The sequence below is a fragment of the Rosa rugosa genome, chromosome 5, assembly GCF_958449725.1.
Source record: "Rosa rugosa chromosome 5, drRosRugo1.1, whole genome shotgun sequence".
NCBI lineage: Eukaryota > Viridiplantae > Streptophyta > Magnoliopsida > Rosales > Rosaceae > Rosa > Rosa rugosa.
The window spans coordinates 50,969,014-50,995,185 of record NC_084824.1 but is presented as its reverse complement, the minus strand read 5'-3'; the positions used below and the strand labels follow the sequence as shown (position 1 = coordinate 50,995,185).

Below are 26,172 nucleotides of genomic sequence, written 5' to 3'. Positions count from 1 at the left end.
TAACCCTCTCTATTGACAAAACCAAAGTTAGAAGTTGGCAAGGAAAGCGCCATTAGTATAGTTTTCTCTTCGTTTGTTCTATGCAATAGGGTAATCTTGTACTCTTGTAACGAAAGTGACAGAGTTGTCTGTTCATTTTCGTCCAGAACTTGCTGAAGATGCAGATCGGATTCTGCTCTCCGGTCCGTAAGATCAGTTGGACTACAAAAATGAGCTTCAGATGCATCATAGGATAGCGGTAGAAAGAGAGTACACATAAATGTTGATTTTATACAGTATAGAATATAATTGGGCAGGTAAAGAATTTGAGTTCTATAATAATTCCGAAAATTCGATAAACCAAAAATCCTGAAGTGCAATCAGAGGCCAAATATCTCAAGGGCCTAGGCGCCGAGCTAAGCTAAATAAGAACCTCCCATTCACATATGTACAAATACAAGACTTCAAGATCTCTCAAATACAGTTAACAACCAATGCTTTTGACTATATTGCTACTAGCTTGGTAAACTTCAGAATCCTTGGTGAAGGAGCAGTGCAACGCCCTAACCAACATTTACATCATTTGGAAGTTGACGATAGCACCTTGCAGCCTTCGATTGTGTTTTAGTGAAAATAAGAGCAGGCAGGTGCTCTCAGTTTTATGAATTAATGTAATACATTGCCTGTGCTTCAAGGAAATGGGAGTCCTTGTACTTTCTTCCCTTTCCAACGCGAACTCCATTTTGAATCCACTCTTCACGACGTAGCCACCCATCTCGAGCAAAGTCAAGAATTCCAAGGATCTGGTGTGAGCAGGATATAAGCTAAGTTGGTAACATGATGTAAAAAATATATATGTAAACAGAAGAAAAAAAGTTTAACCACTAGCTAGCAAAACATATTAGATTCAGATATATATAACCAACTGAGGACGAACTAATGCTTTTCGGACAAAAGTTGGATACAATTATAAACTGCAGAAATAGAAGGTGCTTGACTCACCGCTCCACCTTTCCATGGTACAAAAGTTGGATTGCCTCTTGATTGCAAGACCTGTTTAACATTCAAGAGATAATGTAATAACCACATATGAGAAAAGGCATGACAAGAAATAGTATGAAATGTACAACTGAATCAGGCAGCAAACAATGAATCTATGATGTTCATAAGACCATATGTGAAATCATTATCCATAACTATAAAAAATAATTAATTAAAAAAAAGTTGTATCATCAAACTTTTCATGTCCATCCTTTTACAGTTTTACCTCCTCCATATTCAACCATGACCATAACCAAGATTATATAAAAACTACAAAACAGTAACTCCAGAGGCACCTAAAATTCCCTAAACCTTGGCCACTAACAGATATCAGTGTGCACTTCAATTGAAAAGCAATTTTCTGTTTTCATATCAATTGCTAAGCTACACACGTATATTAGTTATTAAAACATATGGACAGAGCTCAGCTCTGCTCAAACCAAGTAACATATGAGAGATCAGGTTTACATTTTTTATTTTTTTTTAGAATAATCAGGTTTACATATTTGCACAGGCAAAGTATAGGAACATAGGCTATGGAAGTTGAACTCAAGAAAACCAAGTAATACATGCTTAAAACCATTAAGAAAGTAAATTACCTCAACCCTATCAATTGCTTCAGTTGAAGGAATTGCAAGTAAAACCCTGCAAAAAATAAAAATAAAAAATTTCTTATTAATATCACATGCGTGTCTAAAACAACAAGTCAAAGGTTCATTGCAATGCCTTTGCAATTTATTAATGAAGTACTTGGGTATATCCTTCATCTAAATTTTTCTTTTCCAAAAACAGACACAGAATGAAATTACAATGACAAATTCCACTGTCCTGGTTTTAATAGGTCACAGGCCCTTGCACAAGAATGCAATACCAAAGCATACTTAGAAACTATAAAATTTTGCAGAAAGTTGTGATGAGGTGATTCATCGATAAGTGTAAATGGGGGCCTGCAAACAACTTTTCCAAGCATGGTGCCCCTGAACTAACTATTGCAATCCATATTGTATACTTGAAGAGTTTATACACAAAGCTTAATCTTGGTCAGTTTCCCTGTCGTAACTCAAAATTTGCAAACTATATGGTATAATTTACATAAAACATCATAGGCATCACCACCAAGAATACTAACTAACAATTAGATGTTGAGGTTAATAAAAGAGTAGAACAAACCTCTCCTCCACTGCAGGAACAAGACCTCTTGTTAAAGCCACTCCTCCAATCTAAAGCATGACACTATGTCATTTTTTTCCTTCTACTTAAAATAATCAAACATAGAAACTCATAGTCTAATTTGGTCAACAGCTCACCAATTGTATACTGGAAAACAACTTTCTTTGGAGGTCTAAACGTCCTGTACCAAAGCAACAAGTGGTACTAAGGTATCAGATAGAAAACCAAATAGTCGACAAGTTTTACAGATACCTACCCGTTGAAAGGATGCTCCTCGTTATGGCTTCTGCAAGGCCAACCTTCTCTTCTTTCTTTGGTTTAGCTGCATAAACTGGGTAGCTATCCCACATTGGATACCCAACATTCATGCTGGGATACAGTCCTTCTGACATTTCAGGTCTTCTCGGATATTCCATGTGCCATGTATCTTCCAGCATGTCCTCATAGTCAAGAAACCTATTTAAAGAACCAAGCCAATATTTATCAAGGTGAAGCATTTACCAGAAGTACTATTATGGCCCAGAGAAATCTAATTTGGCAAACATCACTAACCAAACTCTAGGTGGTGGTGGATATGCATCTGGAACCAAAAGCATCGGATGGAACAAACCCATTGGAGGGACCTATACAGGATACATTGACCATAAATATTCCAGAAAATCATTTTTGAGTAGTGCAATTAGAATTTACTTTAAGATACACACATTAAGAGCAGTTAGGCTTGTCTTATGAGATCCAGCTGGCATGCCATCTTCATAAGAATGAACTACAGCGACAGCTTCAAGTTTTCCCTCCTGTACAAAGGAAACTAAATAATTAAAAGGCATAACCTGAGAATCAAGATGAAGGGGTGGCCTTCTAATCCACATCTGCAATCTTTGGCCGTCTGTGCATTATCCCTTGCCATAGAATCAATTACTAACAGTGTACTTAACTAAGATGGATCAACCTACACTAACATAATGTACTTCACAACAACCTAACTGAAGGCATAACCTAGTTTAAGAGAATATGATTAGTATCATAGTATGGTAATGCGATACTTACCCTGCCTCTCTTTCGGGAGAGACCATCCTATCAAAAGTTGAATCTAAGAATTTCCTCCTTTCTTTTTTCTTCAATAACCCCAAACCCACTTAGTGGACCCAAAACTGGGGCATCCTGTTGAACCCTACAATGTTTAGAAGGCAGGAAAACTCTAACAATTGGCTAGGTAGATACCTTTGGGGGTTTGAAACCCAGACCACATGGAAGCAAACCATGGGATTGAGAATCCCTAACCCCACTTTGGGATATGAGAATTTCTCCTCCAGACAACTTTGTCTTAAACATATTTTCATCCATCTAGATTAGGAGGAGCTTAGTATTTTAAAGAGAATAACACCTAAAACTCTAAGTTACCAGTAAGTATCCTCTCTTTTTTTTTGTTACAAGGGACCCAAACGTATACAAATTTAAATAATCTGTTATTGATATGAACCGTATAGCGAAATAGAAGCTAAGTCAGACAACGACAGATAAATTTCATGTAGATAATCCTTCGAATAAAACCGAAAAAGGAGGAAAAACTAACTTTAATCTCACAATAAGACTCCTTTAGTCTGTTAAGCATCAAGAGATCTATAGGCTTTGTGTACAAGTCGGTACGAATTTGTGGCCATGTCTGATGATGTCTCTGAGTCCAAAGAAGGCATCTTGATATATCCTGAAAAAATAAATTCATCATTTAACAACACTCATTAGATTAACAACACCTCAGCCCGCCATGCAGTAAAGCCTATAAGTAGGATATTGAAAAAGTTCAATGAAAATGGTTTCATTCATGGATGTCCAAAAGGTAAAGAACGGGGTTACAAAATGATAGTAATGACAGATTTAGGTGGTCACATACTAAAAGACCAATTAATGCACAATCACATGCATAGATCAGGTTGAAAGCATTTGAAGGAAATAGCAAATTAGTCAAACCTGATATGATATGATCCACCATCAATACATTTCAGACACGTTATGCCGAAGACAAGATGATAAACAACACACAATAAATCCAACTTCTTAAAGATGACATAACTAAATAGGGTGCAGACATATGAGCAGTTGAGCACTAAAGGCTGGATAATAATTTTGCAGATTAAAAGTAAGAATGATGAAACATGAAATGAACGACTTAGTTTTACTATGTCAAGAAACTGTTACTGAGGAGGGGGTGCATATTCCTTTTGGACTTATAGCTAACATGGATGATAATTACAGCAGCAAGGGTATAATATATCTTTCACTCTTATATCTATAGCGAATCTAAGTAATAAATTTTAAAAACGAAACCCACCTCTCCACCAAAAGGTAAGGTTTTCTGTGTGGTAGGTAAAGCTACTCCATCCTGGATACCAAAGGAGACAAGTGGTAAATTATCATAGGAAAAAAAGCAAGGAAAAAATTAAAAACTCTGAAATTTAAGTATAATCCACTCATGCTACTGATATACAACCAAAAGCTTGAAAAAGGTTAATCATTCTTCTTTTTCATTTTGCTGCATGTGAAACTTATCTAGAGAAGGATTTCTGAAGAAGTATTGACGGTGGTATTGCAAAAAAAATAAGCAGATTCCTCAACCTGGCGAATGAATAAATCATAGTAGAGGCAATGGGTGAATATGTACTGGCCTGCAGAGCCCATTCACAGTTGTAGCGGTAAATGTAGTGGAGCCAATAGTGATGGTGATCAAGGTGAGAATTTGGGAGTATAGTTTTGTGAAACTTGTGATGGTGTTGATACTGGAGCTTGAGGAATGCAAATGACGGTGATGTGTTGGTGACCAGAGTATGCTAGTATTTGTAATACAAGAGAAATTTCTCTAAAAAAAAAAAAAGTTTTCTTACACCAAATTAGGTACCTCCATTTCAGTAACAAACATGTGTGTTTGCATGTTTGATTCCCAAAACATGAAATGATATCTATGGACTCAGAACTGGGACCCCTCCAGCAGAGGCCTACAATCTTAGTAGACAGTAAACTCTAGCATATAGCTAGTAATGTACTGCCTAGGGCATTCAAATCCCAGACCAGATGGGAACACAACATGGGCTTGGTGATTCCTTACACCAACCAACACCAAAATAGAAGGAAAAAGAAGGTATAGAACTTGCAGTTACCTCAATGCAAATAACTGATGTCACCTGAGCACCCATGCTAACAATACATCCTGTTGATAACCCATTCCCAAAAGCTGCAGCTAGACCTTCCTACATTAGCCAACACACGATAGATCATCATATAAAGGTGAAACCCTGAAGAGTCACTGACAGGCTACATTGTACTGCAAACATAGGAATGCAACACTAAAAAAGAAAGACAACCACCAATAACAATCAGAGAACAAATAGAAAAATTAAACGATAGGTTTATTAATCGCACTATCTTATTGAACATAGAGTGCATGTGGAAGAGATGTAAGACCACATACACAGTGCATGTGTAAGAGATGTAAGACCACATACACACAAAATTCCTGGTAGTAATAATCTGTGGTAAGAATTTAGATTGTAATGACAAGCACGAGTTTTGGGTATGAAATGACTGAATATGCAGATACGGACAAAAGAACATTGTTAAAGCTAGGATACATTCTCAAAGAAGTAGTTCATTCTCCAAAGTAGTTTGAGTTCTCTGGAAATAGTCTTGCATCACAACTTAAATAGGAACTGATCATGCAAAATTTAAAAAGAAAAATTCATCACCTGGTGAACCACTGCAGAGCTGAAACGCAAGTCTCGCAAGACTATAGACAACAATTCCTTTATTTCTGCTTGGGGAAAATGGAAAGAAAAATCACATTAGTTTCCGATTTTCCCAAGACAATGTTCATACAATGTTACCAATGATAACATATCTCCATAATGAGAACTACAAAAGGTCAAAACAGATAAAAGAACCAATGAAGAGCAAATGAAACATGTAAAGAATTAATTGCATCCTGATATGATCAAAAGAATATATCTATCAATAGAACTGACATGCTATTGTCCACAACGTATACAAAGGGAGCATTAATTGCATCCTGAAATATCAGTACCTCGACTATCAAATGTTTCTGGGAGGACAAGAAGAGCAGAATACATGCTTCTTTCACTTAAAGGGATGTGCAACTTCTCCGTCAAAATGAAGTCCCAAATAGCAAGCACATCCTCAAATACCTATACAGAATATTGTATATAAGACATGGAGTATTTCATGAAAACTAGTGGCAGAGTCTGATAATATTGTGATGAATCATACATAACTAAAAATGTCAACTGAAAATTCTCAAGAGTCAAAAGCAAACCAGCTGACAACGTAATAAAATTTATCTCATATTAAAAACTAATAAAAAAGTGGGAATGCACCTGCTGCATGGGATAATGTTGCGATATATTTAGATGGCCTCTGCGAATAGGACGACGTAATGTATATGGCGCCATGGGAGATACTTTTAGTGCTTCCTCACCAAAAATGAACTCTCTGTATTGGTGTTTGCTAGAACCAAGCTCCTCAGCATTTGCATCGTCATGCTGGTCTTGGTCCATGGCCTCTTTAGTTGTGGCTCTATCCTCTGAACTTTCTGCACATAGAAAGTTTCTGGATGAGGAGGTGTGCACCAAAAGCAGATAACATGTATAATTGAAAAACATCAAGTTCGCCCATGCAACCCTAAAAGCAGTTCAATGAACCATGAGAATCAAGGATTCATATTTTACCTAATGCAGGTGACGAATTAGAGTCCCTTTCATACACATCTGTCCAGTCAAATGCTGCTTCCTTTCTACTACTATGTGGATTGTTTCCATCAATACGTCCCATCTGCACATCAGTTTCATCATTTCAATAACCAAAACACCTCATCACCAAAAATTGAGCTACACCGATATTAGTCTTCACAGATTTTAGGTAATTAGAAGATTTTTCACTGAAATGGAAGTTAACAGAAACCACTAAACATCCATTTGAATTTCAGACATTCGAATGAAACCAAAAGCCAACATATCTCTATCAAAATGAATGCCTGCATTGATCATTCAATCAGAAAACAAATTTCACTTGTACCTTGCGTGGGAAAGAATTCTTAGCAATCTCTTCATCAAGAAACGGTATCTTCAACGCAGTGGCAATCTTAGAAACACACACAAACACATAGCTTCAATCAAAATGCCAAATACAAAACCATGAGGACAAGATCAACAAATCAATGTGCATAGGCTCACTTTATCATACGCCTTTTCGCGCTCCATGTACTGTGCAGTAGTAACTGGAGTATTAAGCATCTAAAACCCAACAACAATTCAAAAACCCTAATCAGAACCACAAAAGCCAAGACCAGCCAATACATAAACAAAAACCAAAGCTCTCAAATTTAAGCAACCTGGTCTTGAACATTGATCTTGGGCACTTGTGTGGTGCGCCTAGCAATGCATTGAGGGAATTCAAGAGGGCTGTCCTGTGAAGCAAGGCCTATTCTGATATTTGCAGAACCTGAGCTCACCCCAAACAGAAATGAAGACAAAGTGAGTGACTGCAAGACTGGATTTTGCATAGTGAAAATTGATGGGTTTATGGTGAATTGTTCTGGGTATACCTGGGTTGATGACGACGAGGTTGGAGCCTCGCTCGGAGAAGAGGTGTGAAGGCACCACGGATTTCAGGTAGTCCTGGCAAAAGTAGCACAAGCTTGCTTAGTGAATTGTAACGATGAGAGAGAGAGAGAGAGAGAGAGAGAGAGAGAGAGTTCTGGGTTCATACCATTGAAGCTGAAAGGAGTGAGCTTGAAATCCCAACTCAGTTTGTCTGAGTTTTTGTGATGCTCTGTGTTTTGCTCCGGCGAAAGTAAATATTTTTTCAACGGTAACTGGCTATAAATTTTTCCATGTGTGTTCTATACTATTAATTACGTTGAGATTTTTTTACTTTTTTTGGATGGGGAAATTGAATGATTAGATAGACAAATATGAACAAAGTGAGCTTGGACATCAAATATATTGTTACGAAGTAGTTTATTGTATTGCTAAGTTCTTTCTAAATGGGTAATCTCGCAAATTGAAGATGAGTCGAAATGGTTTATGGAATCATTATCGATCAATTTTAATGTTTATAATATTTCTCCTCATTAGTGAATAAATTTATTTTTAGAATGAGAAAAAAAAAGATCTGAATCGCTCATTAAATATATAATTTTATTGGATTAACGGGTTTTGAATTTTCTTTATTATGTTTGTATACATTCTATTTTTAGTCACTTTGTTTTCCTGTTCTCTTCGCATCTACTTACTTTCTCGTATAGGCCTTCCATTTTCAGAGCGCTTCTCTTTGTTTCTTATCTAGAGTATGGAGGAAAAGCACTTCCTCTTCCGAACCCTTACGGCCTATCAAGTTATTTTGTGGAGGCAGTTGCTACAGTGGTGGAGGATCATGTGAGTGATTGAGGAGGCTGTGACTCTGAGCGGTAAGAAGCGACCGGCAGGGGTTAAGTTGATCCAAGGGAAGCAAAAATAAGGCCAAGCTGACTAGTACTCCGAATACAGAGACAAAAGAGAAGCAGCCCAAGCTCAAATGAAGTGCTTTCCTAAGAATATTGAAGATGAGTCCAAAATAGAGGACACTAGTTCGCCAGATGATGGAGGTATACCTCTTTCTACCTCTAGTAGTGCTTAAGTTTGAATAGGTCGCTAAGAATCTAGCATGCTCTATTGACTCATTTACATTAATTGCTTCGGAGAACTAGGGCTCTATGTTTTATGGCATGATTTTAAAAGGTGGGTGTACTGGGTGTGCTCTGGGTACCTTATTCTTTGTTTTGAGATAGGCTTTGTTGGTGTACTCTGCGTAATGACCCTTTCTTACGATTCTTAGGTGTGTGTCATGATTATACTACTTGGTAATTCTATAATATGATGACATTTTCAGCTAAAAAAGAAAGTAAAAATATGAGATCATATCTATATACAATATGAGAATTAGCTGGAACAAATTTTCCCTCATACAAGAGATTAACTACATAAAGAATTCATCCCGGTCATCTCATTATCATCGCATCAATTTTAACATATTAAACTTATCACGTAGATCCCTTTCAAAAAAAAAAAAAAGGATTAAATACTTGTTACTCCTAAAACTTTTGCCTGAAAAACAGTTTAGTCCCTCGCCTTTTAAATTAAACTGGATAGTCCTTATTCTCTCTAATTATCACACAACAGGTCCTCAACAGACCTAAATTGACTATTATACCCTCATTCATCTTTTTTTCAATTTTTTTTTTAATTTTTCTCTCTTTTTATTTATTTATTTATTTATTCTCTCTCTCTCTCTAGGTCTGGATCGAAAGGAAACCTCTCTCTCTCTCTAAAAAAAGCAAACCGACAAGTTCTTCCACCTCCTCCTCCCCCCTCTCTCGCCAGATCTCGATCAATTGTTTTGATTGCGATCTATGGCTTGAGAGTGGGGGATCTTAGATCTAGATTTCTCTTCTGTTATTGCTGGTTCTGTATTCCTTTTGGTTTTTTCCATACCTGCCATATTCGGCGGTTTTGCTCAGAGTTCATCTCCGTTCTGACCTTGCTTAAGTCTCTTTGTTTTCGATTTCAAATTTCTTAGATTCATTTGTTTCCATCCTCTTCATCTCCCATTGTTTTCCTTTGTTTGGTTCATTGGCTCTTCAGAGCTTTGGTTTTTCCACTATCGCACGAGGTGATGCAACAAGGGACTGTGTACCTTCGGGTGCCTGTCTTTTCGGTCCTACCCAGGATCTCACCTTCATCCGGTTTATCCAGACTCATTTCATTCGGTTGCTATGTTTGTGGTTCTTTCGGCAGAATAGGTTCTTGATGCATGTGATGATTACAGTGATTTCTGGAGGTTTGAAGGCTCGTTTTATCGAATTTGGCATAGGTCTTGCTCGATCCATTGCAATGGAAGGCTATTACCGCTGTTTGCTTCACGATGGAATGGAGGCTCTGTCTTTCACGACGGTGTGGTCGCTGGTGGTGGCGTGGCAGCTCATTCTTGGGCTACACTATGTTACTGTTTTTTTTGTTTAGGCCTATGTTGTGTGTTGTTTGTAATAGGCTATTGGGAGTTCTTTTAGACCTCTTTGTAATTGCCTTTTAAATTAATGAAAGAGCTGAGAGAGAGAAGTATGAAAAAATAAAAATAAATAAAAATAAAGAGAGAAAAATTAAAAAAAATTGAAAAAAAGATGAATGAGGGTATAATAGTCAATTTAGGTCTGTTGAGGACCTGTTGTGTGAGAATTAGAGAGAATAAGGACTATCCAGTTTAATTTAAAAGGCGAGGGACTAAACTGTTTTTCAGGCAAAAGTTTGAGGAGTAACAAATATTTAATCTAAAAAAAAAAAACTTATCACATAGATGAATAGATAACATCATATTTGCGAATCCAACTCTTAGCCATAGGTGCACAACACACACACATCTATAAAATGATTGAAGAAAATGTCCAAAATCAGAAATTCGAAAGTTACGAACAAAAAAAAATGGCCCCAGCCTTTTGCCTTAGTACACTATACAGAAGCAAATCTACAATCTCCGTCATAATCAAAGCCGAGAAACCACGAATCCTCAGAGTAAGTAAGGAGCATAAAAAAATATTGATCCAATAACGCCATAGAATGAAACTATGATCGCAAAAAAATTTTGGTGAATATAAAATTTTTAGAAGGATAATGTACATAATTTTGTCCTTAATAGTGGGAATTTTGATCATGAAATAGTCTGGGAATATTGTTTGATAACGTTTTCAAAAATGATTTTTTAAAAACGTTTTTTCAAAACAAAAACGAGAAAAACAAAATTTTGTTTTCCAAGTTTAAAAATGGTTTAATAGTTCAATGAAAAAAAAAAATTTAATAATATTGTTTAAACTGGAAGAAAGAAAGAGTGAAAACATCAAATTGTTGTTTCTACTATTTATATGGACTTGCTATGCTTAAACAGTTAAACCCCAATGAGCATATTATGGGCCGGTATACCAACCACAGCCAATCTGAAAGATTTTGCTTGTTGGGAGAGAATGAGATTTTGAGCGAAGGAGACCACAAAAGTACTTCTGCCCTCAGTTATCCCACCCTCTTCCGTTGTTGCGGTTGCAACGATACCCATATCGTTTGCAACTGCCTCATCGAAGGAGACCACAAAAGTACTTATGCCCTCAGTTATCCCACCCTCTTCCGTTGTTGCGGTTGCAACGATACCCATATCGTTTGCAACTGCCTCATCGTAGGTGGGGGAGGACAAGGATGAGAATGCGCTTGGAGATGGAGATGGCGATGGCGAGAGGAATAATAGCTTGGTTTTTGCGTTTTCTAGGATTGCTTGATGGAGATGGCGATGACGAGAAGTATTTCAGTTCCAAAAGTTGTAGAATGTAGTTTCTTAAACTATTCCTCCTTCCTCCTCCAAAGAATAATTCGAATTATAATTTTTACCGATGAAACTCAAAGTATAAATATGTAAGTATATATGCTTACAAATGGTACTCATGGTATATATTGGTCTCACGTAGTTGTTTTCATCTTGGTCAAACGAACGACAAGTCAATATCTCATCTCATTGACAAGCGAAGCCTGCTTGATGCCTTTTATTCCGGTCTAGGGTTAGGACATTTTCACCTCTCTATATCCCGATGGCAAAAATATCTGATATGATGGTGAAAATTCCTTTCTCGGCGGCAATGATTGATAATTTTATGACCGTAAAAGTCTGCAATTTTTTCAGCTACCGTAGCCGTTGCGGCCGTCAAAAGTTTCGGGGTGTATAATGAGAGACTTCCCATTGTGGTGCAGAAGAACGAAAGGGAGGTCGCTTCATACAACAAGGCTCAAGAAAGAGCAAGGAAGGAGGAGATGGGAGCGGAGAAAGCAGAAGCGAGAGCCAAGCATGCTGAGCAACTTCTCCAGGCCTCAGTTGCCTTGCAAGCTCTTAACTATCCGGAGGAGATGCGAAAGGACTGTGAACCAAGAGGAGATTGTGCTTCAACCAAGAGATGAGAGTCTTTTCAGTAGGTACTTGCATCCATTAGGATGTGGTATGTCTATGCTTTCTGTGAATAAATTATGAACTACTAATTACTGAACTAGATATACTGTTTGGGTTGTATGTGCTGCCAGTGCTGGTTTATTGGCTTTAGCATTTGAAGTCACACGCATGCTAAGTTTAAGCCATAGGATGGCTTTCTAACTATTGGTGAGAATTAAACTGTTAAATTGTCGGACACTCTAACCTCTTTTCTTGTACTCTGCAACTGGGATTTTGCCAAAACCAAACAAAAAGCCTCCAAGACCAACCACAAGCTCCAATTCTAAGTAAAAGAGGCAAGATCCAATATAATATGTTCAACCTAATTTAAGACTGCCAATGTATTCAACACAACTATCAACCATAATACATTATAGCAATGTGATTAAGAACACACGATGCTTTACCATTTCTTTCATTAGCAATTGTGAAGGCTCTGAAAAATATCCACAATTCAAAAGCAACGTGATTTGTCATTAGAGTAAAGTTGATTTGAAGCAAAGTAGATTTTAAGAATAAGAAGAAACATAGGCTGCAATCAATCATCTGCTGAAGTAACAATAAATTTCACCCTGTAACAGGGCCAATAAAAGTAATGTATCCTAAAAAGAAAATCTGAAAAAATTACAGGAGCAATAATAAGAAGTTTCACATCCACAATCTGATGGTGATTAGCAGCCACTTCGAGACCCTAAAATTTAAGCCCCTCTTCAAAATCTATCGCTTCATCGATATACGTCTAACCAGTTTTGGTTTTGTGGATCTTCTTCTTGGTGATTTGTCCCCTCTTAGAAATAGAGTTCTTCATCCCGATGAAGAAAAACAGTGCACCAACAAGTGCTGCTTGCTGCAAAGAGAAAAAATACAAGCACAAAAACTAAGTTTCCAACTAAAAGGAACACAAGCATATCCTGGAAAACAATCAAGCGATAGGCATTTGTGTTACAAACCTGCAAGAAATCATTCAGGAGTACACCAAATTTGGGAGTGTCTGGACTAAAGTTGTAGAAATCATAGATGAGGGGAGTGGTAAATGCCAATTGAATAATCTACAACCAGAAAAACATCAGCTTAATTCAGTAATATACAACAACCAATCGCTTTGAAACAAGTGAGATCATAGAAAAGGAAATGATCACAATAGAAAGTAATACTAACCAGGAGAAGAGCTCCAATATTACTGTTAAGTACAAATAGAATGCCTCCCAGACCTTTTAGAGCTATCACAGCTCCAGCTAAATGAATAGGCTGCACACAACATTCCCACATCAAAAGCCATACTACACATGAGCAACATGACAGAATGATATATGCAAGAAGCTGCAGAGAAAGACAGACAAAGACTTACATCTACATCCGGTAATGCAAAGCCCAGTTTCGAAGACAGGTGATCTTTTAAAACGGAAAATTTGGGAGCCAACTCCTTTGCAGCAGGTCCTCCATCAGTACCAAATTCATTGAACCTAAGTATACAAACGCAACATCAACACAAATAATAAAGTTCTGAATATACCAAACAAGTGCAATATGCAAGGTAAACCACGCATAAATTCTTAAAAGATAGCAAAGTAAAGCCCAACAAATATCATGCAATATTCTTCAAATTATATACAAAGTGTAACTAATGAGCCTACATCCAAATGTTACACTAGTTCATTAACCTTAAATAGCGCTTGATCGAATCAGAAATGGCATTAAGACACAAAGAATGTTCACAGATAGAATGTTTGTTGAAACAAAAATAAAAGTGCCTAATCAAGGACCGGACGTAACCCATACACCGATAGCAGTCAAAATTAATCTAGCACTAAGGATTGGCCAAAAAATCAGCATTACCAAAAAAAAAATAAAAAAAAACAAAAAAAAAACTCACATCTATAACAAACAAGTGTGCAATAGATTCTTTTGTAACAGAAGTCGAGCATAAATTCTTAAACGAAAGCAAAGTAAAGCCCAACAAAAGTAATTCAAAATTCTTTAAATTATATACCAAGTGTGTCATTAGTGAAAACAAACTAAAGAGACTACATCCAAACCTTACACCTGTTCATTAACCTCAGATAGCACTCAATCAAATAGAAATCAGCACTAAGATGCAAAGAATGGTCACAGTCTGAATGTTTCGTTGAAGCAAAAATAAAACAGCCGTAACCAAGGACCGGGACGTAAACCATACAATAGATAGCAGTTACTAACATAACGAACCAACAATTAGCATCCAATTAATTCAGCATTAAAAATTGGCCCCTATGTACATAGAAAAGGGTTAATTAATCAATGACGGGATAAAGAATAGCCAACAAAACTTTACACATATGCAAAGTAGTCCAACTCTTTGTCATAATAACTTCGCTTCAAAGTTATTCTTAATCCAGATTACTTAACACACACAAAAGATCATTACATCCCCCAGATGCATTAAAAAAACCTTACTTTCGAAACTTCATAATAACACCACAGACTAAACAACAACAATTTACAAAAATCCAGCCCAACTAACTAGATCTCAGTAACTACTAAAAGCCAGTATCAACCATCAATTAGCAAAAAAAAAAAACCATCTGAAAATTCAAAAAATTTCAACGCTTATTATAGAAAAATCATCAAAGATCTAACAACCGTTTCAATCTCAATCTCGTAACTCCAATAACCATCGCGAAATTTCAAACATGCATATCTATAACACACTGAGCCTTAAATCCATATCAAAAACAAACAACACTTCTTTTTCCAACAAAATCTGAAATAACGCTTAATGAACTAGATCAGACAAGCACAGCTGAATCAAATCGGCTTCCGGTGATGAAAATTCAAGATTCAAGATTCAAAGCCCTAATCTGGTTAGATCTGAGAGGGACGGATAGAGGGAGCTTACGCTTGCCAAGCGGAGAGGATGAAGATGGAGGCGAAGAGGACGCGGCCGAAGAAGGAGAAGAACCCCATTGAAGCTAAGAGAGAGTGGTGAAGGCGAAAATGAAGAAGCTCTCTGGTTTTCTCTCTCTCTCTCTGAAATTTTTGTGCCGTGGGTCTAGTCGTTGTGTCTTAATATTTAAAGCAATTCAAAGAAGCAGGGTTTAAGGCCGGTCCGACTCGGTGACCGAGTCCGACCCGGACCCGGACCCGGTTTTGGGGGTAGAATTTTTGAAAAAGGGGCGTGGACTTTGACCCGATTACCGAGTTACCATCGGCCGTCTCTGTTTGTCTTCACTCGTGAGAGTTGGGTTGAGAGGTGATTCTATGGGGGTAAGTTGAATTTGAAATTGATTGATTGACCTAATGAAATTAGATTACATAATTGATTTTTATTAAGTTTGGTATGGGATTTAATAGTTTGCTTATTTTCTTCTAAAATTGCAAAATCATGGGGATTTCGTAATTTGATCAAGAAGACCCGTTACCGAAGAATTTTAACAACAGAATTTAGTCAATTTACTATAACGTGGTTTACACGATAAGTTCGTTTAGAAATTAGAGTATGGAACTATGGATGAGAAGAACAAATTTGGTAATTTATGTTGTCTTTTAGAAAAGAAGGTGTATAACATTTTCAATACGAGTTTTTCTAGTGGAACCTCTATATTTGCTTATTTGACATCTCAACTCTTTACACCTCCTATTTGCTTTTTAAAAAGTAAAATTTGCTAAGTAAACCTCTTTTAAATACCTAACTTAACCTTACCCATAAAAGAAAATGTTTTCGAGCATTAAGAATGAGTTACAATGCTTCCATAATTATTTATTTACCAAAAAAGAAACTTGATATTATTGTTTCAAAAAAATCTGAGATAATTATTGAAAAAAGATAGTGTAACTAATTAACAAAAAATTATTATGGCTTTTTCAAGCCTAATATTTCATGCTTAATCATGGATTTCCAAAGCTTAGTTTTTATGGTGTATGGTTACTGGAGTTTTAGATAGGTTGGAACATTAGATTTGTTCATTCTTTTTTTTAATATTTAGTTTTGTCTTATTTGCCATGCCGCTTCACAAACTTATTTGGTTAGTTTACACGAGGGCTCTATGTCTCTTGTTTCATGATCTTATTATATTGATGAGAAAGACCTTTGTCTATTTTCTTCTCTCTTGCATCATAGTTTTATTTTTGTATAATTCACCAAGTAATTTTGAATGCATTTTCTCTTGATTTTTTTTCATAAACAAAGAAAATGAGAAGTATGAAATGACAACTAAAATGGAAATAAATAATAAAAATACTATAAATGTGTTTGTATTATGAGCAGTGCTAGGGATCCCAAATTATTATACTAAAATTGTATCCCAAATGACATGACAACTGCCATGTAATCACTTGTGACTAGATAATTTCCTATGTGTATTTATGAAAATTAAGTCTTCAAGGAAAAAATTATTAGAAATAATATTGTGAATTAAATTTCTAATTGGCCAAACGAAGAAGATGAAGAACTAAAAATGCCCTGCAATCAAATAATCAAATTCCCCACAATCCCAATACTCAACCCTACAATCACAAGCCATCATCATCCATCTTTGATACAACGTACTCCTCAATTTGGATTGCCTCCAATAGGAAGAGATAACGTGAAAATCACATTTTGGGATAATTAGATCTAAAAGGAGACTGATCTCACTGGGTATTGCAATGGTGAGACCTAGGTCTATGAATTCTTTAGAAAGAGAGATTGGGCGAGAGATTTTCTTCTTTAGATTTCTTTGATGGTTTTCACTGACTTCAAGGAAATTTTAGTCTCCTTCTAAATCAAATGGATTAATTACCTGGGAATGTACCAGTAATGGTGGCTTAGGGTTTCAAAACAATGTTTTTTATTTGTTAAGAAAAAAATAATAATACAAACTAAAAGCAATTATTGGAGACAAGTGGAAATTACAAAGTGATGATATGGCAGTTGCCATGTCATTTGGTATGTAAGTTAGGTAAAAAAATTTGGGATCTCTAGCATTTTTCTTGTATTATTGTAAATCTTTCAGAGGGAAAAAAAATATAATTTTCCTTATTAATTTGTGGTTTGTAACTATTTTTTTATATAAGGATACATATGTCATTTAATAATTAAAAAATAAGGGAGGTATAGTGAGGAGATGAGGTCCCAACAGGAACTCTCTTTCAATACCTATGTCAATCATATGTCAAATTTGAATTTAATGAGTTAAATCTAAATTGCTTTTTACAAAAGGAACACTTAAGCGCTCATCATCAGGAGACAAAGCCAGATTGATAGTTCCCTATTCTTTATCTACGTCTCTTCAATCACGACATGGAAAACCCTAGCGCTCTGCTCTTTCTAGCCGCGCTCTCACTCGCGCTCATCCTACCACTGCCACCATCAGGCGGCGACAAAAATGGCGGCTATGGCCATTCCAACTCAGGACATCTTTGTTTGTCATCATCCTTCGATCTTTTTCACAGATTTCATGTTCCTTTGCATCGGTCAGAGGCTGCTACCGTTAGGATTGACTATAGCAGAGGCACGGGCTCCCTGTTTATCTGGGCATGGCTAGATCCTGGCGGTGGCCTGACTTTCTCGTCTAGATTGCCTCCTAACCCTGGGCTCGATGCAGGATCACAGATGGCTGGCCTGGGTGCTTTGACGCATGAGTGGCTGGGATCAAAATTTATTCGGGCAGACGAAGGCGCACTGCTGTGCGGCGACGCAAACGTGAGAACAACTTGGCTACTGTTGGCTTGGCGCTTGGGCCTGGGTTCCTTTCAAGGGCCACGACGCTGGTGGCAAGTTACAGAGGGCGATGGTGGCGGCCTGACAAGAAGTGGTGATGGCAGCTTTCGGTTTTCCGGAGATGGAAGCAGCGGTCTGCTTTTGAGATTTGGATTCAAATGTGCAGTGGTGGTTGCGATTTGGTATGGAGGCAAGATACTATGATGCGACGACGCAACCATAGGTTCAATTTGGCTGCTGAGGGTGGCAGTGAAAGGCGAAGCCAATGGCCTGGTAATCGACGTCCGACGAGGGTGGCTTTAGGATGCCCAGAGATGGGTGTCTAGATCAAACCAATCTGTCATGGGTTTGGGCTTCTGTGGGGCCCACTTTCACTATATTACTGGGCTAGATCTCTCTATCTGGTTTTAGAACCCCAGTCTTTGGGCTTGGTTATTGGGATCCGAATGGTCTAATGAGCAATTTAGCTGTTTTTCGGGCTCAAATCAGGCTGAAGAAGAATACTGCGCTTTGGTTTCTAGGGTCTAGGATAACTGTTGGGTTTCTATACCCATTGTTTAGTTAGTTTTTCAATTACTATGCTTTACTTGATCATAGTTGAATAGGCTCGCTGGAATAAGTGAGCATCACATGTCGAATGAATGGTCCTAGTCTATGTATCACCGTGATGTTTACTTGCATCACAACTTCTTGACTATTTGTACATGGTAGCAGAAGGATATGTAATGGTCATTCTGGCCTTACCTATTTTAATGAAATCTATATGATTATTTCTCAAAAAAAAAAAAAAAAAAAAAACACTTAAGCCATTAGACTAAATCGGTATGGAAATTATTCTTTATTTTTAGAAAAATGAAATGTTGGTGTTTGTAGTGTAAGTAAAAGTACTGCATGCAACTTTGACATATGATTGACATAATGAAATTGATTGCTTCACCTAATGAAATTAGATTACATAATTGATTTTCATTAAGTTTGGTATGGGATTTAATAGTTTTCTTATTTTCTTCTAAAATTGCAAAATCAAGGGGATTTTGTAATTTGATCAAGAAGACCTGTTACCGAAGAATTTTATCAACAAAATTTACTATAACGTAGTTTACACGATAAGTTCATTTAGAGATCACTTATGTTGTCTTTTAGAAAAGAAGGTGTATAACATTTTCAATACTTGTGTCAATCATATGTCAAATTTGAATTTAATGAGTTAAATCTAAATTGGTTTTTACAAAAGGAACACTTAATCTCTCTTGGAAAACCCTAGAAAAAACTCTCTCTCTAGGACGCCGTTGGCAGTGCTTGTGCCTGTCCGGCTATGCCCCAGCATTGGCGACGGCCTCTGGCCTAGCCGGCACATGCGGAGTGCGGCCGGACGGGTTGCTTGTTTGGTGGGCATGCCTAAAGCTCGGAGGATGGGATCGGGAGGTGTCCTGCATCTTCTCTCTCGACGGATGGGATTGGTTGTGTCGTGGCTGCAGGTTGGGATTGGAGGGAGATTGGAACCTTGCCGAGTCGGAGCAAAGTCTGGTGGGTGTCGGCGGTCGACGGGCCGACTTCGATGGATGAAATCGGAGGTTGGTGGGTTGGCTGGTGATGGTGATCAGAAGATTGTTTCAGGTCTCAAGGCAGAGTTTGCAGGTACTAGTTGGTGTGGGGTAGGAACGGCGATGGTCGGCGTTGATCGTCGATGGTTGGACGGTGTCGAAGCCCGACGCCAGTGCTAGGGAGGTGGACTTGGAGGCGACGCGTTGCAGCCTTTGCCTTGGGCCGGGAGGGATGGTTACGGCCCAATTCCTGGTTTGACCCTTTGGGCTTGGGTATTTCTAGTGGGCCCGTGGTGGGCTGAAGATTGGGTTGGAGCCTTTTTGGGCCCAGCCTTAGGTTATATGTTATTTAATATTTTTATTTATTTACATTTTCTAGTTATGTTGCGCTTTATGCGAGCAATAATTCCCTACATTAGTTGTGTAGGGCTAGTCGGGCTATGTGTCTGTGTGTGCACTCAAAGTGCTTTGTCTGCTCTAGGTAGGCGGCGAGTTCCTTGCTTCGTCAAATATAGGGCTGGATTCGGTACTAAACTGAGGTATTTTCTCGTCAACCGCTGCCGAACCGATCTCCGTCGGTTGCCAAATTTTGAAACCGTTATCGTCCGATATAATCGGTATACCGAGTAGTCGGTAACCAAGATCTCGGTTTGCTATCGGTTGGTATTTGGTAACCGCATGAAAACTCAGAGAAGAAATCTGGAGGAGAAGACAAGGATGATCTAATGATGCTACTTGGAGAGAGAATCACTTTCTGGAAAACAAACGAGTCAAAATTGGGATGCCAATCTAATATTGAAGTTGGGTACCATATATTATAGACCGATTAGAGGACGAAGATTAAGGAATAGATAGATTAGAGAAAAGCCTGATTGATTATATATATTCCAGTTGCAGACAACCAATTGCTGTGTTGATTGTATTCCAATCGCAGACAACCAATTGTTGTGTTAATGAGATTATTGATAAGGATTGATGACGCTGATGATAAGGATTTGATTATGTTGTTGGTGATATGATGATGATGGTGAAGGAGAAAAATAAGAGACGGAAAAAATAGAAGAAAGAAGAGGATGAAAGACGGGAACTTTCGATGAGGATGAAAGAGATGAAGTCGAATCTAATGAATCCTCTCTGTTTGTTGTGGTTTATTTATATTGTATATGAAGTTATAAATATAAAGTTTGTACATACCATATCGAAAGTAGCTCGTGGTCCAGTGGTGATGGGTTGAGTATTTTTGATAGAGGTGGGAGGTTCGAATCAGCCCTCTTACATTTTATCTATTTTCGGAATTATTGGTATGTTGGAGTTAAAGATATAATAAATATTATATTTGTACATATATTACTGAGGACATCTTGTGCTTCAGTGGTTGGGAGCGGAGCTTTCGTGCAGGAGGTTAGGGTTTCGAACCTTGCCTCTTGCTATATTTTGGGATTTATTTGGTAATACGCATACATACGGTCGGTACGGTATACCGACGGTATGCAGATGCTCGTACTGTAGCCGAGTCGAAGGCAGCCATACGGTACGACTTAGCCGAGCCAAAAATCGGTAAGCCGAATTTTCGGCCCAAATCGGTTCGGGCCGATTCGAAATCCGGCTGGCTCGGTTGCTTCGGCCCAAAATGTCAGCCCTAGTCAAATGGTCGCTACCGCCTAGTGGTAGGGTGAAGCTAAGTGTTGTCGGATCTACCCTTCGGCGGCAACATAATGGGAAAGCTGTGCATCTGGTACTTATGTTATGTTGTAATAGTGTTACATATCGAGTTATCTTTCCGTTATGTCACTGCTATGTCAAACCAAATAGAGTAGCCAGTTGTGCACTCTTTGCTAGTTGGTGCTTGTTAGAATACATGAGTTTTGTAGAGATTCCTAATATTATTTCAGGACATACTCTAGATGCATATTATAATAAGAGGTTTAGACTTAATGTCCCCCCCTTGTATTCGACAGTTTCAATAATCAAGGCTTGACGGCACCCGCACTAGCCCTTTATTAAAAAAAAAAACTTAAGCCATTAGACTAAATCGGTATGGAAATTATTCTTTATTTTTGGAAAAATGAAATGTTGGTGTTTGTAGTGCAGGTAAAAGTATTGCATGCAACTTTTTAAAGAGAAAACAAAAATGAGAGTAGAACGCACAACATTTAGACAATTTGTCAAATTTAGTAATTGAACTTTCTAATTTTTGCTACATCAGACTATTAATTGGTTAGAGTTGTTGTAAAAGTTAAATGTTATCGTTGGAAAGTCATGTTGGCTGAAAGCTTTAATAGTTACACAATGTGCAGTTAAACAAAGTAAGTTGTCTTCAAAAGTGAAAACTCAACTAAAGAGCAATTATTCTTTGATAAAAAATAGCCTCTCAAATGTCACCACCAACAAGAGCACTAGCACGCAACGATCATTAAAATTATCTAGCAATGTTCTCACATTAAGGATCTAAGACCGCAATTCATATGTCTGACATGAGGCATGGAAGGAAACCTTAAAGAAGAGCCCTCCGCCCTCAACAAACTATAGACTAAGTGAAGCACAAGGATGACAAGACAATCTCCATGTTAATCCAATATGTCGCAACACATTGCAAAAACTTAAAAGCTTGAAACTAATCTCGGCCTAACCAGTAACCCTATCCCCAGAAGGGCATCAAATATCAATGCCCTAAAAGGATCAAAACTGTACCCAATCACTGTCTCTATCTCGCAGAGGTTCAAACTCTAAGAATGCACTACCGCTACCTTAGGCAAACGACCCTGGTGTAATTGGCCGATATCCTGCATGAAATTAACAGCCTTTCAGCTAAACCAGGTAAAAAAGGACGATGATAACACGTCGACAAACAAACATAACACGAGGCACCCCATTTGCGACAATTCCACTAGGTTGCCAATCCCTAGAAGCCAAAACACCCTTGGTTCTAGCACATAGAGCTACATATCTACTGAAAGACTTCTTAACAAGCGAAGCCGCTTGTTGGAGAAGACCAAGGATGAGAGTCATTGGTTGAAAAGGACCAACAATGAGAGTTACTCGAAAATCTCGACTGAAGTGCGTCATTGGTGACAAAGAATAACCTAAGTCTAGAGAGAGAGAGAGAGAGTCATTACTTGCAATTCCAATTCATGACTGAACAAGTGAATCAAACCAAAGATGGGCTCTAATAACTGAAAAAGAATAAGTGAAATTGGCACCCCTTTGTTTGCAAAGCACACCCCGTCTTCCTTTTTTCATGAGTATTTTACACAACAAACATGTGCATTACAGTAGGGAATGAGTGTGGTATGTAAAAATATTTCATCCTGTAAAAAAACTATAGCTCTCGTCTAACGGTCCTTCTCGCCGGCGATGGCCTTCGGTCTTCTCGTAGGGATGCGGGTGCGGCTAGACGGGTCCTCAAAGCCCTTTGGGATGTTGAGTCGTTGATGGGCGAATGTGGGTGCAAGTGGAGCGCATCAAGACAGAGCAACGGGGGTGAGTGGATGTTACTAGTGGTATAGATATGATCAATCTTTGTAATGCCGAAGAAGTTGGCGGAGGAGAGGAGTGGTGGCTTGGTGGTTGGAGGGCAGGTTTGGTTTCTCTTCTAGTAGGTTGTGTCAATAGGGCTGACCAAAATTGGTGTGGATTAGATCTGCGCTACACGTAGATCAAGGCTGGGGCAAGGGGAGTACGAGTTTGGGTGGTGGCAGAGATTGTAGGAATGACCCTGACCAATCTACATTTTATTTGGGAGGGTCTGAGATGTTGTAGGTGTTTGCGTGAGTCATACTTACCTTATTTATGTAGATATTCTGTAATATTTTGTGATCTGTAATGTCTGTAGTATTATTTGATTTACTACTTACCTTAGGAATAATACTTGTCTTATTAGGCACAATTGTAATTTGTATATAATTCCTTCTTGTAAGGTGAATGAGATATAGAATTATTCAGCCAAAATTGTCTCTTGTTTTTTGTTATATTTTGACTTGGTATCAGAGCAGAGATCCGATCCTGGACTCTGACTGATTGTTCTTTGATCCTTGACCCTTGTTCTTTGTGTTTGGATTTGTTCATTGTCCTTTGATCCTTTCATCACCGTTGCCTTCTTATACTTCTAAGAACTTTGTTGTTTTTTCATCCTGTTGCGTATTCACCATGACTAAAGATCAAGACGTTTCGACCATGATCAAGCAAGATGGAGATGGTGAGACGTCTCATGGTTCCAACCAAATTTCTGTCTCCGTTAAAGATGATTCAACTGGAAGTTATGGAGGTGTCAAGCTCAATGGCTCTATGACAAGACCCGCCCCGAATTTCACCCTGAAATCCGAAGTGGCCCTGCGGGGCCCACCTTAGAAGAAATTCTACCAAAAATTTGGCGGAACTTCCCCTAAAATGGACAACCCAAAACCTGTAGAAAGAGAATTCACACTTCTAAATCGTCCATCCTTATGCTCCTGGAGCCACCCTGCTCCCCAAATCAACATTCCCCAACTCGCAAAACACAAAACTCAACTTAACAATACAAATCCCAAAGGTTATCAGAGCAATACTAATTCACAAGGAAATAAAAAAGTAGAGTAAATGATCAAGGGATCCTACAATGCGGAAGTGGTGACAATTATGCCTCAAATGTCATGTACGCCCGACCTCCACTAATTCGCCTGCAAACTGGGCATTTGAAACCGAAGGGCCCAGGGGAAAGTACATAAAAACGTTAGCGTGAGTGGACAAAAATAAATAATTTAATATGAATAAAACAAAATAAAACTTCATACTTTCCCACATTTTTCGATATATAAAATCCGGATGCATGCAACATTTATAGAACACTTAAGAAAATAATCCGAAAAACGTTGAACTCCAGAAAACCGACTAGCCCCGCTAGTCAAAACAACAAAGTAAAAGATTGAAATTTCAATACTCGAAAATATAAGTCCAGCCCCGCTGGTTAAGAAAACTCAGACTAGTCCCCGCTAGTCAAAAATAGTATAAGTAGGGGAAGATGATAGCCATACGAATAAGCCACGCAGGCTTGGTTGGGTGATAGCCTCCCAGGCTAAAGAACTCCCATAACTCCCGTAATATACCCTTACGCCACTAAGTGTAGCGATAGGATACTGGGCTACAGAATTACTGTCACAGAGACAGTAACCTGCGCCACAAAGGCGGAAGGGCTACGGTGATCCCATCACCGCGCCACAAAGGCGGAAAATCAATGCTAGCATGATAAAATCACCCCTCAGTATGGCACAGGGAAACATAACCGAAAATCCAGTAAATCCAAAATACATAAAGCTTCCCCCAACTCTCGCAAATGAATTTCCAACGACGTGTCCCACACGTCAAGAATATCTCAAATCAATAGCAAAAATGCGAGAAATAATAATAAATCATAATCTCCATAATTCGAAACAAAACCAATTCCAAAATCATCATCAAGGCATTCCCAATGCCAAAATCCGAAAGTCGATAAATAAATAAGAAAGATCAATAAATTAACGGCGTGTCCCACACCAAAAATAAACTCATATTCAAAAAATAAATAAGAAATAATTCCATCGAAATCCCATTTCGAAAATCTTTCAGAAATCTCAAATCGATGAATGAAATTAAATATGAAACTCCGGAAATCAACATAAATCACAAACTCGAATCCGAGCATAACGAATTAATATCCGAAATTCATGACCGAGGTAAATCATAATCAATCCCAAAAAAAATCATTATTGAAAGCCAATCCATGAGATAAACCAATAATCAAATTCCGGAAACAAATAATACGCTTGAAAAGTAATACGATAATTAAATAAAGAATTAATTCAAGAAATAAACGCATGCATCATTATTTAAAACAAAAGTCCACTCACAGTACTATTCCGACGATCACGTATACGAGTTCCTTCATCGAGCCAGGGCTCGGTACGACATCCTGTACACGATTATATTCCGTGAATAATTATTCAACAATTTAATATAATTCCTAAACTCAATTCCTCATAATTTACATCTCCCATTCTCCTCGGATTCAGCCCAAATTATACCACTAATACCAATTCGTTAATTTAAAGGTTCCAAAGCAGAACCGAGAGATATCCGACGGTCGGATTCTCGTAATTCGATAATCGAAACCCTAAACTTCAAAAATTCATAATTAATTCCAAGCTTCTCCAAAAATTACCAAACTTCACATAGAAGCTCTACAACATTTATAGAATTTAATGGGCTAAAAACTGGAATTAAAACACTGCCCTACACGCCTCCACGCGCCACCAACAGTGGCGGCGCGTGGGCCCCACGCGCCGGCGGCCACCACCTCCGATGGCCACCAAATTTGGACAGTAGCATCTACTCAACACACCCAACCATTCATTCAACTACAACAAGTTCCAATTTTACCTGAAAGAGCTCCAATTCGGCCGATGAACACAAGCCCAGAAATTTCTCAAGAACCCTAAAATTTCAATTCATCAATTTGACTTCTACACAACAAATCGTGACACAAGGCCATAGGGGAAATGATCAGTGATGAAAACCGAACCTTCGATGCCAATTTCGTGGCCGGAAACGGCCGGAATCGCAGGAAATCGATGAAAGTTCCGATCGGCTACAGTAACCTTCACAGCTCAATTCCGAGCTCCACCGGTCGAGCCACGGCCAAACACCACCCCAGGCGTGACAAGGAGGAGGAGGCGAACCTGCCGGTGCTCG

The 26,172-nt window shown here is 38.2% G+C and overlaps 2 protein-coding genes across 2 annotated transcripts; both read right to left on the bottom strand.

Moving 5' to 3' along the window:
* Positions 1 to 304: 304 nt before the first annotated feature.
* On the bottom strand, positions 305 to 8,176 carry LOC133708720 (actin-related protein 9). The gene is made up of 20 exons (XM_062134228.1): positions 7,963 to 8,176; positions 7,799 to 7,871; positions 7,586 to 7,695; positions 7,428 to 7,487; positions 7,270 to 7,335; positions 6,924 to 7,026; positions 6,573 to 6,787; positions 6,263 to 6,383; positions 5,928 to 5,992; positions 5,343 to 5,432; positions 4,520 to 4,570; positions 3,764 to 3,895; positions 2,895 to 2,984; positions 2,743 to 2,813; positions 2,447 to 2,646; positions 2,328 to 2,371; positions 2,191 to 2,240; positions 1,620 to 1,665; positions 982 to 1,032; positions 305 to 782 (listed from the first exon to the last, which is right to left on the bottom strand). Exons 1-20 carry the CDS (start codon positions 7,963 to 7,965, stop codon positions 639 to 641), a joined length of 1,785 nt encoding a protein of 594 aa, XP_061990212.1. The 5' UTR covers positions 7,966 to 8,176; the 3' UTR covers positions 305 to 638.
* A 4,589-nt stretch (positions 8,177 to 12,765) lies between these two features.
* Positions 12,766 to 15,283, bottom strand: LOC133709520 (uncharacterized). The gene is made up of 5 exons (XM_062135294.1): positions 15,125 to 15,283; positions 13,598 to 13,712; positions 13,408 to 13,497; positions 13,200 to 13,298; positions 12,766 to 13,096 (listed from the first exon to the last, which is right to left on the bottom strand). The coding sequence occupies exons 1-5, from the start codon at positions 15,190 to 15,192 to the stop codon at positions 12,989 to 12,991; spliced, it is 480 nt and encodes a 159-aa protein (XP_061991278.1). The 5' UTR covers positions 15,193 to 15,283; the 3' UTR covers positions 12,766 to 12,988.
* Between the last annotated feature and the right edge of the window lie 10,889 nt (positions 15,284 to 26,172).

Coding starts and splice junctions, on each gene's coding strand:
- LOC133708720 (XM_062134228.1), bottom strand. Junction 7,336..7,427: donor GCGAAAAGGCGTATGATAAA/GTGAGCCTATGC, acceptor TGTGTTTCTAAG/ATTGCCACTGCGTTGAAGAT. Junction 6,384..6,572: donor AACATTATCCCATGCAGCAG/GTGCATTCCCAC, acceptor TATTCTGTATAG/GTATTTGAGGATGTGCTTGC.
- LOC133709520 (XM_062135294.1), bottom strand. CDS start 15,192: ATGGGGTTCTTCTCCTTCTTCGGCCGCGTCCTCTTCGCCTCCATCTTC. Junction 13,299..13,407: donor ATATTGGAGCTCTTCTCCTG/GTTAGTATTACT, acceptor TTCTGGTTGTAG/ATTATTCAATTGGCATTTAC. Junction 13,097..13,199: donor TCCTGAATGATTTCTTGCAG/GTTTGTAACACA, acceptor TTCTCTTTGCAG/CAAGCAGCACTTGTTGGTGC.